The sequence below is a fragment of the Alternaria ethzedia genome (assembly GCF_023757985.1).
Source record: "Alternaria ethzedia strain BMP 0044 chromosome Unknown scaffold_4, whole genome shotgun sequence".
NCBI classification, from domain to species: domain Eukaryota; kingdom Fungi; phylum Ascomycota; class Dothideomycetes; order Pleosporales; family Pleosporaceae; genus Alternaria; species Alternaria ethzedia.
In genome coordinates this window covers 1,666,165-1,681,174 of record NW_026056197.1, presented here as the reverse complement: position 1 = coordinate 1,681,174, position 15,010 = coordinate 1,666,165, and the positions used below count along the sequence as shown (strand labels likewise).

At 54.9% G+C, this 15,010-nt stretch overlaps 3 protein-coding genes and 1 non-coding gene across 4 annotated transcripts; 2 read left to right on the top strand and 2 right to left on the bottom strand.

Moving 5' to 3' along the window:
* Positions 1 to 95: 95 nt before the first annotated feature.
* On the bottom strand, positions 96 to 2,082 carry J4E87_002689 (uncharacterized protein; the record flags this gene model as incomplete). The annotated part of the gene is made up of 3 exons (XM_049374324.1): positions 96 to 697; positions 755 to 2,020; positions 2,079 to 2,082. The coding sequence occupies 3 exons, from the start codon at positions 2,080 to 2,082 to the stop codon at positions 96 to 98; spliced, it is 1,872 nt and encodes a 623-aa protein (XP_049236464.1).
* A 1,068-nt stretch (positions 2,083 to 3,150) lies between these two features.
* On the top strand, positions 3,151 to 3,259 carry J4E87_002688. The gene has a single exon. It is a non-coding gene; the product is annotated as a tRNA-Ile (tRNA).
* Positions 3,260 to 5,060: 1,801 nt separating this feature from the next.
* On the bottom strand, positions 5,061 to 10,376 carry J4E87_002687 (uncharacterized protein; the record flags this gene model as incomplete). The annotated part of the gene is made up of 1 exon (XM_049374323.1): positions 5,061 to 10,376. The coding sequence occupies one exon, from the start codon at positions 10,374 to 10,376 to the stop codon at positions 5,061 to 5,063; it is 5,316 nt and encodes a 1,771-aa protein (XP_049236463.1).
* Positions 10,377 to 11,263: 887 nt separating this feature from the next.
* On the top strand, positions 11,264 to 13,777 carry J4E87_002686 (uncharacterized protein; the record flags this gene model as incomplete). The annotated part of the gene is made up of 1 exon (XM_049374322.1): positions 11,264 to 13,777. One exon carries the CDS (start codon positions 11,264 to 11,266, stop codon positions 13,775 to 13,777), a length of 2,514 nt encoding a protein of 837 aa, XP_049236462.1.
* Between the last annotated feature and the right edge of the window lie 1,233 nt (positions 13,778 to 15,010).

The following is a 15,010-nucleotide window of genomic DNA, read 5'->3' as shown; positions in this document are numbered from 1 at the left end:
GTGGACGGTCAAGATAACGAAACCATACACATGGCGATGACGAACCCATTAATGCATATGGACGTGCTATATGGCAAAAGCTCACTACCGAAATACTAGTCGGTGGTTCCCGCCTTCCGAGCCTCAGTGTACGTCTTCAATCCCACATGCTTATTGATCCAATCCAACACAACCGTATGCCACATGAGCCCATTCTCCGGTTTCAGCACCCAATGGTTCTCATCCGGAAAGGTCAAGAACTGACTCTCAATTCCTTTGCACTGCAGCACATTGAACGCTGCCAGTCCCTCACTGATGGTGAGCCTGTAATCCAGTTCCGAGTGTATGACCAACTGAGGCGTAGCCCAGTTCTCGGTAAACCTGGACGGGTCCCACTTGGCCCAATTCTCGGGGTTATTCCAAAGCGTTCCCTTGATGTCGTGGAAGGGGAAGTACAGCTCCTCAGACGCCATCTGGCCGGACATGCTGAAGACGCCGTCGTGGGTTACTAGAGCTTTGAACTCGCGGCCGAGAGGGTGTCCTTGGATCCAGTTCATCATGTACCCGCCGTAGGAGGCGCCGAGGGCCACGGCTCGCTTCGTGTCGACGTAGCTGACATTGTGCTTTATGTAGTCGAAGCCCAACACGAGGTCTTCATACGGCAGACCGCCCCACTGGCCTTGGATCGCATCTGTGAAAGCTTGTCCGTAGGATGTGCCTAGAGATGAGGTTAGTATACATCTACTTCAAGTTCTACTGTATGAGCTTTACGTACTTCCAGTAGGGTTTGGGCAAATGACAACGTAGCCTTGCTCTGCGAATACTGCAGGGTTCCAACGCGTACTCCATCCATCCGTCCATGCACCCTGCGGTCCACCGTGGATGAGGTAAGCGAGGGGGTATGTTTTGCTGGACGAAAAGTTGCTGGGCTTTATAACCCAGGCGTGGACCCTGGTACCGGATGCAGCCCCATCCCAATAGAGTTCGTCTATCTGGTGGCGCGACAGACCGAACATGGATCCAGAGCGAGTATTTGAAGAGATATACTTGGTTGTCAGATGATCAGGGTCGGAGTCGTATGGCCGATCGTCGATGGGAAGATCGTAGACGGCGGTGTCTTTGCTTTGCGTGCTTAGCGGGACCAGTGAGTAGAGAGAGTTCTCGATCAAGCTGGTGGAAGCCAAGAAAAGATCGCCATTCTTGAGCACCTGTACTGAGCCGATGGTCCCACCCAGAACTAGTAGTGATGGCAGAGGCTCCTTCTCGCCGCCAGGCTTAGGAGGTCCGGCACTGTATAGGTTTCCACGCCCACGTGATTCAGCAGTGAAGTAAAGGCGCCAGTCGTCAGGGCTCCAAGATATTGACTGTGGGCTTCGGTCCCATTTACCCTTGCCGTCTTCAGATCCGTAGAGTAGGGTGACCTCTGAAGGTTTCTTGTAATCGTGGATAATGAAGGGTTGGTTCTTGTCTGACTCGTAGCCATCAGTCTTCATAGAGAGGAAAGCGATCATGCCACGCGAGTTCGACCAGACAGGAGATGTGCTGGCACCCTCGAAGCCTTCGATGGATACATTTTGAATTTGTGGCTGGTCCTTGAAGTGAAGATCATCCCAGAATGTTTCAGACGCGGAAACGTAGATGTTGGTCTTCGTGTGTGTCGCAGGGTTCAGGCCAGGATCTTTCGCTGTGAAGACCAGGCCATACTTGGATATGTCGAAATGATCCTTTCCACCGAAAGGCTCGATCGGCGACTCCAACTCCGTTCCCTTTAGCGCATTTATCAGAGGATACCCAGGGTTGGCACCTGTATCTTGGGATTTCTCCGACTTCTTCAAGATGAACTTGCCAAGCCAAATAGCGTTCCGGTTCTCCGTCACGTAATGATCCCAATGGCGAACAAATCCGGACTTGTAAAGTTTGCCCGAGGAATGTGGCTTCTCGGCCAGCTCGGGGTTGAACAGCGTACCATCTGGCTTCGCCTTACCGACCACAGCGAAACCGAAAGTATCATCACCGAGGGCATAGATCTTGGCGTCGCTTACTGGACCGTCGATATGTACAGCAGTATGTTTGCTGAGAGTCGTTTAGCAGTCGCACACTCATATGGGGAGTACTGAACCTACGTCTTCTCGAAGTTGTATGGAGAGCCAACAACCATCTTCGTGGTGCCATCATCATTCGACTTTAGCAATAATACAGTCTCATCGTCAAGCCACGAAGGCTCGCTGAAGGATGCATCATCTGTCACGAGACTGGTTTGTTGACTTGCGGCATCCAGAACGCGAATCTCGGATTTCTTCGAATGTTCAGCAAAGCTGTATGTCGAAACCGCGTATACGACTTTTGATGCATCAGAGTTTGGGACACCTCCGGAGCGGCGTGGCGCTTCGAGTAGCACCTCGGGTGTGAACTTGGAGGCTCTGATCGTCATGCTGGTGTTGGCCTCAAGAGAAGGTATCTTTGGAGCATGTTAGTCGGGTGCTCAGAATAGACTTCTTCTCATATTTAGGTTTTCAACCATTGTGTTGAGATATAGGATCGTCCCGTGTTGGAGACGCTTGGAAGCGGTGTAGATGTAGCTGTACGGATACCACGTATGGCGTAGAGCCGACCATGAGATGCTAGGGAGGAACAAGATCATCAGATCATAAAGCAGATCATTGATTGAAGAGTGCATGCAGCTTTTGCCTTTGGCCAATGTCGAGCATCATACACTCAGAGAAGCAACGACCTCGGACACCCGCCACGTGGATAGAACCTTGGAAGGGTGTCTACGGATCGATGAAGGATTGAAATCATGACTTACTCAATGGAAGGCTTCTCTCAGGATATGAGTAACGAATGTATCCGACAGGTGAGTGATGGCGATAGTTGTGAAGCAGAGAACGCGGAAGGGAGCACCGTGGTAGATGTCTCACGGTCCAACTAAGCGGATGTGGTTGGCCGATCCCCTCACGCGTGCGGGCACCAGCCACCCCACCAGCTAGCGGCGTTCTTTGTGTCATCACTCACCGACGTTTGCATTGCCCCGCCTATGATATCTGTGCGATGTACAACGATCCCGATTGTTGAGTACCGGCTGCAGCCAGCACTCGCCTGCAAGCATATCTACATCATAAACGTTTCAATTTGAAAAATGTCCAAAAACAAGTCCAGGGACAACAAAGTCCTGTGGCGCAGTGGTAGCGCGCCGTTCTTATAAGATTCGTCAGACTCTTATGACCTCATCTCAGGTTATGCGGATGCCGTGGGTTCGAAGTACGTGATTTCCAGACAACCGTGATTCGATTTCCTTTACTAACAGCTCTTCCAGCCCCACCAGGACTAGTGATCTCTCACCTTTTTTTGCCATTTTCCTTGCAGCCTGGTTGTGCTTGCGGGCCTTATCTTTTGCTGGCGGGGCTACCCTTGCGTAATACTAACCCCTACACTTCTAAACACCTGCTACGAACTAGGAAGGAAAGCGCATATGCTGAGCATGTGAGGAGCATTGTACTATTAATCGTAATAGTCAAGCTATCAGCTACTACTTCAAACCCGTCCCACTCTCTGTTAACATCGCCATGCATTCCGAGGTTCCAGGGAAGAGAGACGTTCATCAAACGTATAGCAACATGTACATGCGTTGCTATCCAGAGTAGGAATACAGTTCACTAGACGAACAACTGCAGCCATAGTTATCATGTCAAAGTGCATGAGCACATTGTTCTCAACTCTCCATCTCCACCCTCCCGCGCACCTCCCTCTCACCCTCAAGCATCCCAAGCACGCGCCGACCATTCCATCGCCGTGTCCGCTCGCTCCATTCGTTTCCTCTGCTGTACGGTTCCCGCACGCTGCACAACCTCTTGATACTCTTCCCCGCCCCTTTCAAACGAAACAACAATCTCCCTACCACACAACGCATTCAGCGCTTCTTCCACCCTCTTTTTATTAAGAAAGATCCGCCTCTTCCCCGCCCAGTCCACGACCACTTCCTCCAGTTTACACAGCATACACAATGCTGCTCTGACTGATCCTGGATCTATCCCAGATGCCCAAGTTAAGTCCATGTACTCCTGCACTGCTAACAGCGCGGTCGCCCACTGGATCTTCAGCGAGCGGATGGAGGATGCTTGGGCTGGTGATAGCCGGCAAAGAATTGTGGCGAGGTCCCCTATGTTGGCGCAGGAGATGGTGTTGTGGTAGAAAGGCAAAAGGTGTGTTTCTAGGTAGAATTGTCGGGATGCGAGTATTGCGGCGAAGGGGTTTCGCGTTTGGGGCTTCGTGTTATCGGATAGAGACGTATCGTTGATTTCAAGACCCATCATCATATCATCAATATCGATATCGATATCCATCTTCTCTTCTTCCTCCTCCTTCACGAGTACTTCTCCTTCGAGGTCCGCATCAAGAGGAAGGAGTTGAATAACCTCGCCCGTAGTGAACGCAAATTCGTAAATGCGCTTGCGGATATCGCCAGGCAAGTTGAAGAAGGCCGAATCTGAAGAGTTTTGTATGCCGAGATCTAGCATTTCTTGCGTGGGCTGGGCCTTTCTGGCTTTTTGGTTGAGCATCTTGGGGGTGAAGCGGATTTTAGGGTGGGATTTGAGAGACATGGCGTGTGATGTTGGTAGGGCTGTTTCTTGTGTTGGTGTGAAGGGTGGAAGATACAATGCGGGTTATCGTCGAAAAAGGAGTTGGGAGAAGTTGATGTAGTTGGCAGGCTTTTTGATGATTGTGAGAATGTCGCTGGAATACGTATCGTATTATACCAGGCTCATACATACTTCCGCCTAAGTGTACTATGGATGGGATGTCGGAACCTTGGTTCATCCTCATCGACGACCAATCGAAACATCAGCTTACCGACGACAAGCCGTAATTCCAGCTTTTCCATCGACGCACATGACACCAAGCGAGGACCCAGGGTAAGATATTAGAAATTGGATTGAGAAGAGAAAAGGACGTCGCTATTGTTAAAACCCGCTAAACACACCATGGTATACGCTGCGCCGTCATTATGTACCCTGGGCAAGACGCCCGAACCAGTCATGTACCCAAATCGTAATCTCATTACCAATACAATCCCTCCCCACCTATTACTTCCAAATCTGCCACTTCTTCTTACGCTTCGGCACCACGAAGCTATCCTGGCTCATCTCCTGCTCCTGTCCGCTGAGACTAGCCTCATCGTCATCAGCGCTATCGAAGCTATCTTCGTCTTCTTCCTCGTACCTGCCTCCGCCAAGGTATTTTGCGCCTACCCCTGCAGTGCCGTTGCGTTGGGGGTAGGCCGGGTAGGAAGAAGTGCGGTCATAACCGCCTCGTTGTGGTTGTGCAGCATAGTCAGCACGTTGAACAGGTTTCTCGGTGTACTCTGGGTCGACGACTTGGCGGGGTGCTGTGGCAGGATGGGTCTTGCCGTCTCGGCCGCCGCTGGAGAAGTAGTCACCGCCGGCTGTGTCTTGTCGTGCTTGGAGGCCTTGTCCGTCTCGCGAGTAGGGCGAGTTTGGTCCGGCGCCGACGATCGCTGGATGCGGTGGGTATGATTCCCGCTTCGCCTTCCTTTGTGTTTGTGCAGGTGTATGAGCGGTAATATGGGCATCATGCTCCCACTTCTTGTCGTGCGAGTGTTGGTTCAAGATACCACCCATGGATCTTCGCTGCACTTTAGGTTCTATCTCTGGCGAAGGCGCAGGGAGTTGCGACTTGTGAGACGAGTTATAAGTAGGCTGCTTGCGCGTGGAGGCGGAGCGGGATGGCATCGCTGTCGCTTGGGTCGCAGTCTGGGTAGCGGGAGGAGCGACTGGCATGCTGACGTGCCGTTTCGCGGCCACGTTGTCCCAGGCAGCAGCTCTGGACGAGGTACCCGCAGCCGCATCCAAGCTTCGTCGTCCTTGACTTTCTGGAACGAGATCGCGGGGAATTCCGTTCGTTTGGTTCGGAGCTACAGTTGCAGCTGTGTTAGCATGGAAGCCTGAACTAAGACGATTCTCTCGGGCAGTGGGAACGGGAGCTGCAGGGCCAATGGCAGTGATAGGGGCAGCGACAGGGGCAGGCTCAGAGCCACGCCTGTTGCCAGACCCCATACTCGGCATGACTATCCGAGGTCCGACCTTGTACCTTTGCTGCGTGCGCTCTTCTTCCTCTTCACTAGACATCTCCCCAAGCTCACTTCCGCTTTCGCTGCCCGAGATGGAATTCCCATCATCGCCGATCGTCGCTTTGCGCTTGCCACCGAAAGAGCCAAAGAAACCACGGGATCTACCCCTTTCTTTCTCGACGACGCCCTCCTCAGGCTCGACATAAGTAAGCGCTGGCACAAGTAATCTGTATGGCATCGTGATACCAGCCGGGTCGTGCTGTGATACCTCGACGTTGAGACAGATGTCAAGACCACCCTCAAGGTTGACGTATGGGCCGTGGTGCCGCTCAGTCTTCTTAGTCAGTACGCTGGGTCGGCGATGGAAGGTAGACGGTCGATCTTGCGACACACTGTGCCGGCTTAGGGGTGGTGTTGCAGTCTCAGACGTGTCGGGACGGGCGACATCTACTGACGCACGGCGACGGAAGAGCGATGTCAGAGAATTGCGTCGCGAACGAGTGGGTCTCTCGGGTTCTGATCGATCGGGCGAGAACGAAGACTGTGGTTGATGGTGGCCGATCTGAACTTCATCGGCGGCGGCATATGAAGGGTTGTTGCGATAAGACACAGGTGGTCCTCGGCCTCTTCCTGAAGGTCTTCTCTGTTGGCCACTGAGTCTTCTCACCAGCTGCCCTGGCGCGAAGTCTGACATCGTTCTTACCATGCGCGGCCCGTTCGCAGGGGTTGTGGGTGGCGATGGTGTTTCTGATGGTGAAGATCCTGGCTTGTACTCTCGAATGCTACACCAGTTTCGGTGGGGTAGCAAATGTGTATTGTTCCTCTTCTTGCCGTCGACGCCGTGAGTGAAGAGGGGGATCATGTCTTCATCTGTGTCTGAATCGAGATGGTGTATCTTGTTGCGCTTGTTGATGATGTCTGCCATCACGTCTGGAGGCGGTGTGTTGACAATAGCGGAAGACACAACATTTGGCATGTATCTGTGATCCTTGTCCTTGGGAACGTTCAGCTTCTTGTTGCTGTAGAACTGTCCGACTGCCGCCAGATGGACGTCACCACCGAGTATAGTAACGCGCACAGATTTAGTCGAAGCAATGTGTTGCAACTCTTTGATGAACCAGTTGCGCTCTTCTTTGTGGTGCTTGGCGGTCCAATGATCGTCTAGGTCATCCAAGATCTCGACGCCTCCATCGAACTTGTTGACGAAGTTGCCTAGCATTCCTGCGCGGCCGAGAGCCTTTAGCGGGTCCATAAGCCTGCTTGTGAGGATGTTCTCGAGGAAGTTCAGGCGGGGGTAGGCAATGGGTACCCCAAGGAGAACGATCAGGTGCTTAGTCTCACCCTTGATGATCTCATCTTCCAGGCGATCGAAGATGATGTCGTAGGAGTCTTCAGTGAGAATTTCGTCACGCTGTCGCTCTGTACGGCAGTCAAGACCGAGGAAGGCTACCTGGCGCCCCAGTTGCATGAAGACACTTCGAGAGCGCTCTTTGATGTACGGGCCAGGGCTCTTTCCAAGTACCCATGACGGTTCGGTCTTGTCGGTTTCGGCGGGTACAGACTGGTGTTGGAAGAGCATGTAGTACTTGAAAGCAACGGCACCAACACCAGTGAATACTGGCGTTTGCATAAAGTGATGAGGGTATGATCCGAAGCCGTCGATGATGTCGTGGTCATCCCAGATGTTGACCATTGGGATCTGTGAGTTGGCCATGCCAAACAAACCCTGGGAGAACCACATTGCGTACCGATCGAGGTAGAACTGCTCCAGCTCGTTCTGCATCTCCTCAGAGAATGTCTGATGGTGCTTGTGCATGGGGTTTCTGTTTTCAGTCCATTGTCTGAACAAAGTCGTTTGCCTCATTACAGCGTCGTTGTAAATCTGATCACCTCCACCGATCATCACATGAAACGGGCGGGTTTGGTGCGTGTTCAGTACATCACGCCACATCGGGTCTGGACCACAGAACTCATTCGCTTCGACAGTGGCCGAGAAGCCGTTGCAGCTGTGAAACATGATGTTCATAGACTCTCCCTTGGCTGGGACCCAAAATCCGATGGCAGGACCTTGGTTGATCTTGTAGGCAATGCGTGTCTGAGTACTGCCAAGTTCGACTTCGATGTTGAAGCGCCAGAAGGTCACGCCTCGCTCAGCATACAGGCGTATACCGGGGAAATCACGGACTTTGCCAAGCTTCTCGCCGTCCTTCTTGTGAATGCGGGTTGACTTAGAACCCGATCCGTTCGTTGTGCTTCGAGTCGTGGAGAACAAACCGGTGTCGTCTTCAATGCGCGATAGATCCTCGTCCTCTGCGAGTTCGTCAACTGGCTTGACGTATAGCGCCTCACCAGTACGCGACACTTTGACTTGGCCTTCGATGGGATCGACGTAGGATGGGTCCAGCTGGTCCTGGCTAATTTCCTCCGGCGGAGGCGGAAGTATGTCCATTGGCTGCTTGAACAATCGCAACGTCGGCGGCTTGGCATACGAAGAAGAGGCGTCAACAGTAACAATCATGATGCTGCCTCTCCAGATTTCACGCTCACGTCCGGGAACGCTGCGATCTCTCCGAAGACCGGTGTAGCGTAGGAGCGGTCCACACTTGAGGTATAGTGGTGGATTGAAAGCAGTGTGTGTGGGGGCATCGTCGGCATAGCCATCGTAAGTTGGCTCCGCGTATCCGCCTGAACGTCTTCGTCGAGAGGCCTTGCTCTCTTCCCACCATGCTTTGTTGCCGCTATTGGCTTTGGCTGGAGCGTCTAGATCTAGATCATCTGCAGTAAGGAGACCGATCGGTGCACTTCTCCATTCCTCGAGCATAGGAGCGGGTGTGTAGGTCCTTTCCGGCTCGCTGTGATGGCGGGAGTAGCGATGTTTCTTCTCAGGATCGTGCTGCTCTAGGTCCGACTCGGACTCAGAGAACATGACGCTCTTGCGATTGGTCTGAGGGACAGGCGGGATAGGCGGAACTTGAACGGTCTGGGGAACGGGGGGTATCTTGCGTGGCAGTTGCTGAGTATCATTCTCTCGTGGTGATCCTTTGTAGTCGATGTCATTTTGCTGCATTTCCATCTGTGCAGCCATGAATCCTCGGCTGTCTCTTTTCCCCTGGCCCCTCTTGCTCTCCGAACGAGATACATCAGAGGGTGTCGAAGTGTCGCGAACACCTACCAGGCCAAGTCCCGCGGGGTTGGCTACGGGCTTCCTGGGCATGTTCTGCGAAGGCAGCATACTCCGATCGCTGTAGCTGCCAGATTTCCGTGAACCCGCCGGTTCCTTTCCCTTCAAGCTGCTTCCTCGCGGTATGGCAGCATCAGTATGCGGTACCGGCTGGTAGGCCATGGGAACAACCTGCGCCTTTTGCATGGGCACATGCTGAACGGACTGAACTGCTCCTCCTTGCGCATCCGAGGGGTGCCATGGGTCGCTAAGGTCATAGGCATAGCCGTCGTCTGATTCCAGATCGCTCATGGGCGGCGACATGGGTGGGGACATTGGCGGGGACATAGCTTTATCCTGGAATGGCATGGACACCTGGCGCCTGCCGTTGTTGGTCGGGGCAGAAGCGCTGGATGGCTTCTCCGGTATGGGCACAGACACGACACGTTGCTTTTGCGCAGCTTCTCGCGCTCGTCGTTCTCGCATCTCCGCCTCAGCCTTCTCTTGCGCGGCCAGTTCCGCCTCGAGTATCCGTGCCCTTCTCTCTTCTTTGCTGATATCGTCTAGCTTCCCCTCCAACTTTTGCAGGGGCGATCGGTCGGGCACAGAGGGTCTGCGCTGAGAGCCGCGTCGCTGGACGGTCCCCGCCAACGGTTCGGCTGGCGCATAGGGTGGTGACCGCAGCTCGTACAGTCTGTTGGCAGCTGTTTGGATAGTCGCCTGCTGTCTGCTCGGGTTCAATTGGATGGCTGGATCGCGCGATCGGCCAGAGCTTGAGCGCGCGGGCACTTTGACCCCTCTGGCATACGGGTCTCTATATGAGGAGGGTGGCGCACGAGGTACTTCCGGGGCAGCTGGCACAGATTCGCTCGTTGCGCCTGTCGTCGGGGGCGGTATGTGTCTGCTCTGCCGCCGCCTATGACCGCTGCCAATGGTGACATTGCCGTTCAAGGGCACAGTTGCGACAGGACGCGCAGTGTTGCTGGGTACGGTATTCGACATGTCGGGCTCTGGTGGGGATGCGCCTGTGGGCTGCGCATCGGCTGGGCGGCGGTAGGATTTGCGCTTCTGGGGATTGCTGTCTGGAACTTCAAGGAGAGTAGGATTGACGGCCCGCGATGCAAAGGAGCCGCTGTTCCTATTGTTTTCCATGATGCGACGAGATCATGGGATCGGTAATGGTTACGGTGAAGCAAGCGGGGCGTACCACCGTCCTGTGGGAGATGGGACGAAACTAGGTCGGGCGCATCTACGTAGCTAGGTTACACTATCACATCCGGTCTTAGATACACGTCTCAATTGCAGTCCTCGATGGTGGTAGCTACCTAAGAATGTCGGGTGCGGAGAGGCGGCGGAGGTGTGCTGGGGTGCAATGTGCGGTAGCGATGATGGACGGCGCAATGACAGCGATGTGTCGCGGGAAAATCAAGAGATGCTAAGTGCAAGGACATAGGAAGAGCGGTACGGATGCAGGGTCGGGGCAGTTATCCATGGCCAGCGCATATCGCAGAATGGTGGTGGCGGGCGCGGTAGAGGAGGCTGGGGCTCGAGCTGGACGGACGGCAACATCTTGGACAGACAGGCATCCTCCACACGGCGACCGGCAAGGCAAGGGCGGCGGCCACTAGCGCCACAAGGGGAAGGCGTCCCGGGGGTCTCAATACAGGCACCTTGCATGCGAAGAAGCCAGAGAAGTGTCAAACATCAACGTTTCAGTCGCCGACTCCCTCGACGTGACGCCCCAGGTGCTTCTTCCTCCTCTTTCACACTATCACACTACGCCTGTATTGTTCCCCCCGGCGCACTGCACTCGCCGCGCGCATAGGCATTCGGTCCATCCGTCCATCTAATACCCTGTCGTCGTAATCAGTCTCCTCAATAAGCTCAATACCGACGACCCTCTCGACTCGCCGCCCACGGTATCCTCACCACCCACCTACGCATACTTCCTCAGCACGCGCTGCCACGTCACGCCCTACGACCCTACACGATACATGACCGCAGCCGGCTGCACTTAATACCCTCTCGGCGCCTCCGCCATGCGCATTCACTTTTGGAGCCTGCTGACGGCAGCCACACTGGCTACTGCGGGAAGGCACCTCCCACCCCGCAACTACTCGAGCCACGACTACTATGCCGTCCACATCTCCCCCTCCGCATCGCCCTCAGACCTCGCCGCGCACCTCGGCCTGACGTACGAGGGCCCCTTTGGCACACTCGAGGACCACCATGTCTTCAAGGCCCCCAAGCACGAGAACGACATTGTAGACGACGCACAACAAGAACTGAAGAGGCGGCGGCGGAAACGGGAAGTCGGCCCCGAGTACCACCCTCTCGACAGCGTCCACTTCACCCAAAAGCAAAAGATCAAGGCGCGGCACTGGAAGCGCAGCGTCATCCCAGAACTGCCAGAACGGGGGCCCCCTGTTACGGATGCCATCAAAGCTCAGCGGGAAGTAGCGAGCCAGCTGCAAATCAAGGACCCCATCTTCGAAGAGCAATGGCACATCTTCAACGTGAAGACGCCTGGGAACGACATAAACGTCACCGGTGTGTGGCTGCAGAACATCACCGGCGAAGGCGTTACCGCATGCGTTGTCGACGATGGCCTGGACTACACCAGCAACGACCTCAAGGACAACTTCTTTGCTGCCGGCTCGCACGATTACAACGACCACGAAGACCTACCTACCCCGAAGCTCTCCGACGACCGCCACGGCACACGATGCGCGGGAGAAATCGCCGCCGGAAGGAACGACGCCTGTGGTGTCGGACTTGCCTACGACGCGAAGATCTCGGGTGTGCGCATCCTTTCGGGCGACATTACAGATCTCGACGAGGCACTCGCGATAAACTTCGAGATGCAACAGAACGACATCTACTCGTGCTCGTGGGGCCCACCCGACGATGGTAAGACCATGCAAGCTCCAGGCATCCTCATTGAGAAGGCCATGGTCACTGCTGTTCAGAAGGGCCGCGGCGGAAAGGGATCCATCTACGTCTTCGCGGCAGGCAATGGTGCTGCGAGCGACGACAACTGCAACTTCGACGGTTACACCAACAGCATCTACAGTATTACCGTCGGCGCCATCGACCAGAACAACGGCCACCCATACTACTCCGAGGCCTGCTCCGCACAGCTGGTGGTTACATACAGCAGTGGCGGCGGCGATGCCATCCACACAACGGACGTCGGCGCAAACAAGTGCACCAGCCAGCACGGAGGTACATCGGCTGCTGGACCCATTGGTGTAGGAGTATTTGCTCTTGCACTCCAGGCCCGTCCCGAGTTGACATGGCGCGACATGCAATGGCTCGCCGTCATGACCGCTGTTCCCTTCGATACACCCAGCGACTGGACCAAGACCTCAATCGATCGCATGTTCAGCCATCAATTCGGATACGGAAAGCTCGATGCTTACGCCATCGTGGAGAAGGCGAAGGAGTGGGAGCTCGTCAAGCCCCAAGCATGGTTCTACTCGCCCTGGATGCACGTAAAGAAGGCGATCCCTGAAGGCAACCAGGGTCTCGCCAGTGTTTTCGAAGTCAAAGAAGACATGCTCAAGAAGGCCAACTTTGCCCGTGTTGAGCATATCACGCTCACCATGAACGTAGAGCACGAGCGCCGTGGCGATCTCAGTGTCGAACTCCGATCTCCAAGCGGCATGGTTTCGCACCTGTCTACCGCACGCCGCGATGACGAAGCGCCATATGGCTACATCGACTGGACCTTCATGTCCGTCGCCCACTGGGGAGAGAACGCCATTGGCAACTGGACCGTCATAGTCAAAGACGTCAAATCCGGCAACATGAAGACGGGCACCTTTACCGACTGGAAGCTCCGCCTCTGGGGAGAATGTATCGACGCCTCCAAAGCCAAGCTCCGCCCCATCCCCGACGAGCACGACGACGACGATCACGACAAGATCGATGATCATCCGGCGCATACCACTAGTATTACCATACCCAGTGGTACCTCACCTACCATGACATCCATCCCCGATGACCACCCCGACCGTCCCGTGAACCAGAAGCCCTCTCAGACACCAGCTAACAGTGGTGTGCAGACGACGACTTCGGCGACTGCGAGTGCCAGTGCCACGGCGTCTGCTGGTCCATCTGAAAACTTCCTACCTAACCCCTTCCCCACATTCGGCGTGTCGAAACGCACCCAAATCTGGATATACGGCGCTCTCGCCCTGATTATCGTTTTCATGGCTGGTCTCGGCACCTATTTCTTCATTGCTAGACGCAAGCGCATGAAGGACTCGCGCGACGCGTACGAGTTTGAGGTCCTGGACGACAACGAAGCTGGAGATGACGCGGGCTTGCTTTCTGGTGCTGCAGGCAGGAAGAAGCGCGCGAAGAGGGGTGGAGAGCTGTATGATGCTTTTGCTGGCGAGTCTGATGAGGACCTGCTGAGCGATGATGAAGGTAGCGAGGGCCCGTATCGGGACCAGGATAGGTTTAACGAGAAGTATGCTCAGGATGAGGATGAAGAGAGCGATGAGGACAGTGGCAGTGGAGCGAGCTCGGCGGGCAAGAGGCAGTAGGAACGTCTCCAGCTTTAGCATCAGCTTTTTTTGTACAGTGGTTTTATGCGAATCAGATCATTGGGCGGCGTCTCTTCTTTGCTTAGACACGTATTTGCCTGGCTGTCTCAGTGACGCCCACACGAAGTATGCGCACTAAAACAAGTGGTGTCATCAGACCAAGATAGATAATGAGAAATTGGGGGTATCATATTTGCGCGCATAACTTTTTCCCAAACTGAAGAAATCTAAGCAACCTTTCTTCCCACATTGCCTACTCCCCTGCCTACGACGCTAACGACTATCTCCTCTCTCTCGCCGCCTGCTTCCCTGAAGCCCCATGCGCTGCCGCCAAAGACCTTGGAGTCCCGCGCGAGTTGTATAATCTCCTCACTGCCCAGTATGTCCTTGCCCAGCGCCACTCTGCCCACATCCTCGCTACCCATAGCCATAAGCATGAGTACCGTAGGCGCCGCAACGTTCTCCACACACCCTCCCTGCGATATCTTCTCGAGAAGCTGGTATGCGCATTGCTTGCCGATTTCGTCTGCAGGCACGCCACCATCAGGTGGTGAGCATACGTCTGCAGAGTATATACACCCCGTGCTGGTTTCCGCCACGAGACTGATTCCGAAACCTACGGCGCCCTTCACTTTTCCGCTGGAGTGGCCTTTGGCGTTTGTAGGTATTAAGGGCGCGGCGCTGGCGTCGGAGAAGATGTACGTGTCTGGGACGAATTTGTTGAGGATGCCTCGCGCGGTAAAGGTCATGCGCTCGTTGTTGCTCTTCGGGACTTCGACGCAGTAGGCTACACCTCTTATTTTCTTGACTCGTCCGGGGTTCAGCAGGTGCAGTGTCTTGGGCAGGCGGACTTGGTGGTTGAAGACGAGTTGTACCTCGCCGCCTGCGCCTTTGCCTCCTGCGGGCGCGGAAGAGCGCTTCAGGATGCGCAGTTCGATGTTTCGCTCGATAGCGAAATTTTTGTAAAGCGGGAGGATCGCGGTGCGGACGGTGTCGGCGGAGACGTCGCCGGCGATTGTGGAGGCTGTCACGCAGCCTTCGCCGAAGAAGACGACGTTCATGTTTCCTTTGCTGAAGGGCGCGAGAACGCAGAGTGGGATCAACCACCAGCTCACACCCCTCTTTCTGCACTCGGCTGGTATCTCGTGTCTGATTACGCCGCCGCTGGCTCCTAGACCCTCGGCGCTTCCGGTGATGAGACCCGGTCTGTAGACTAGTGTCGTACCCGTCATG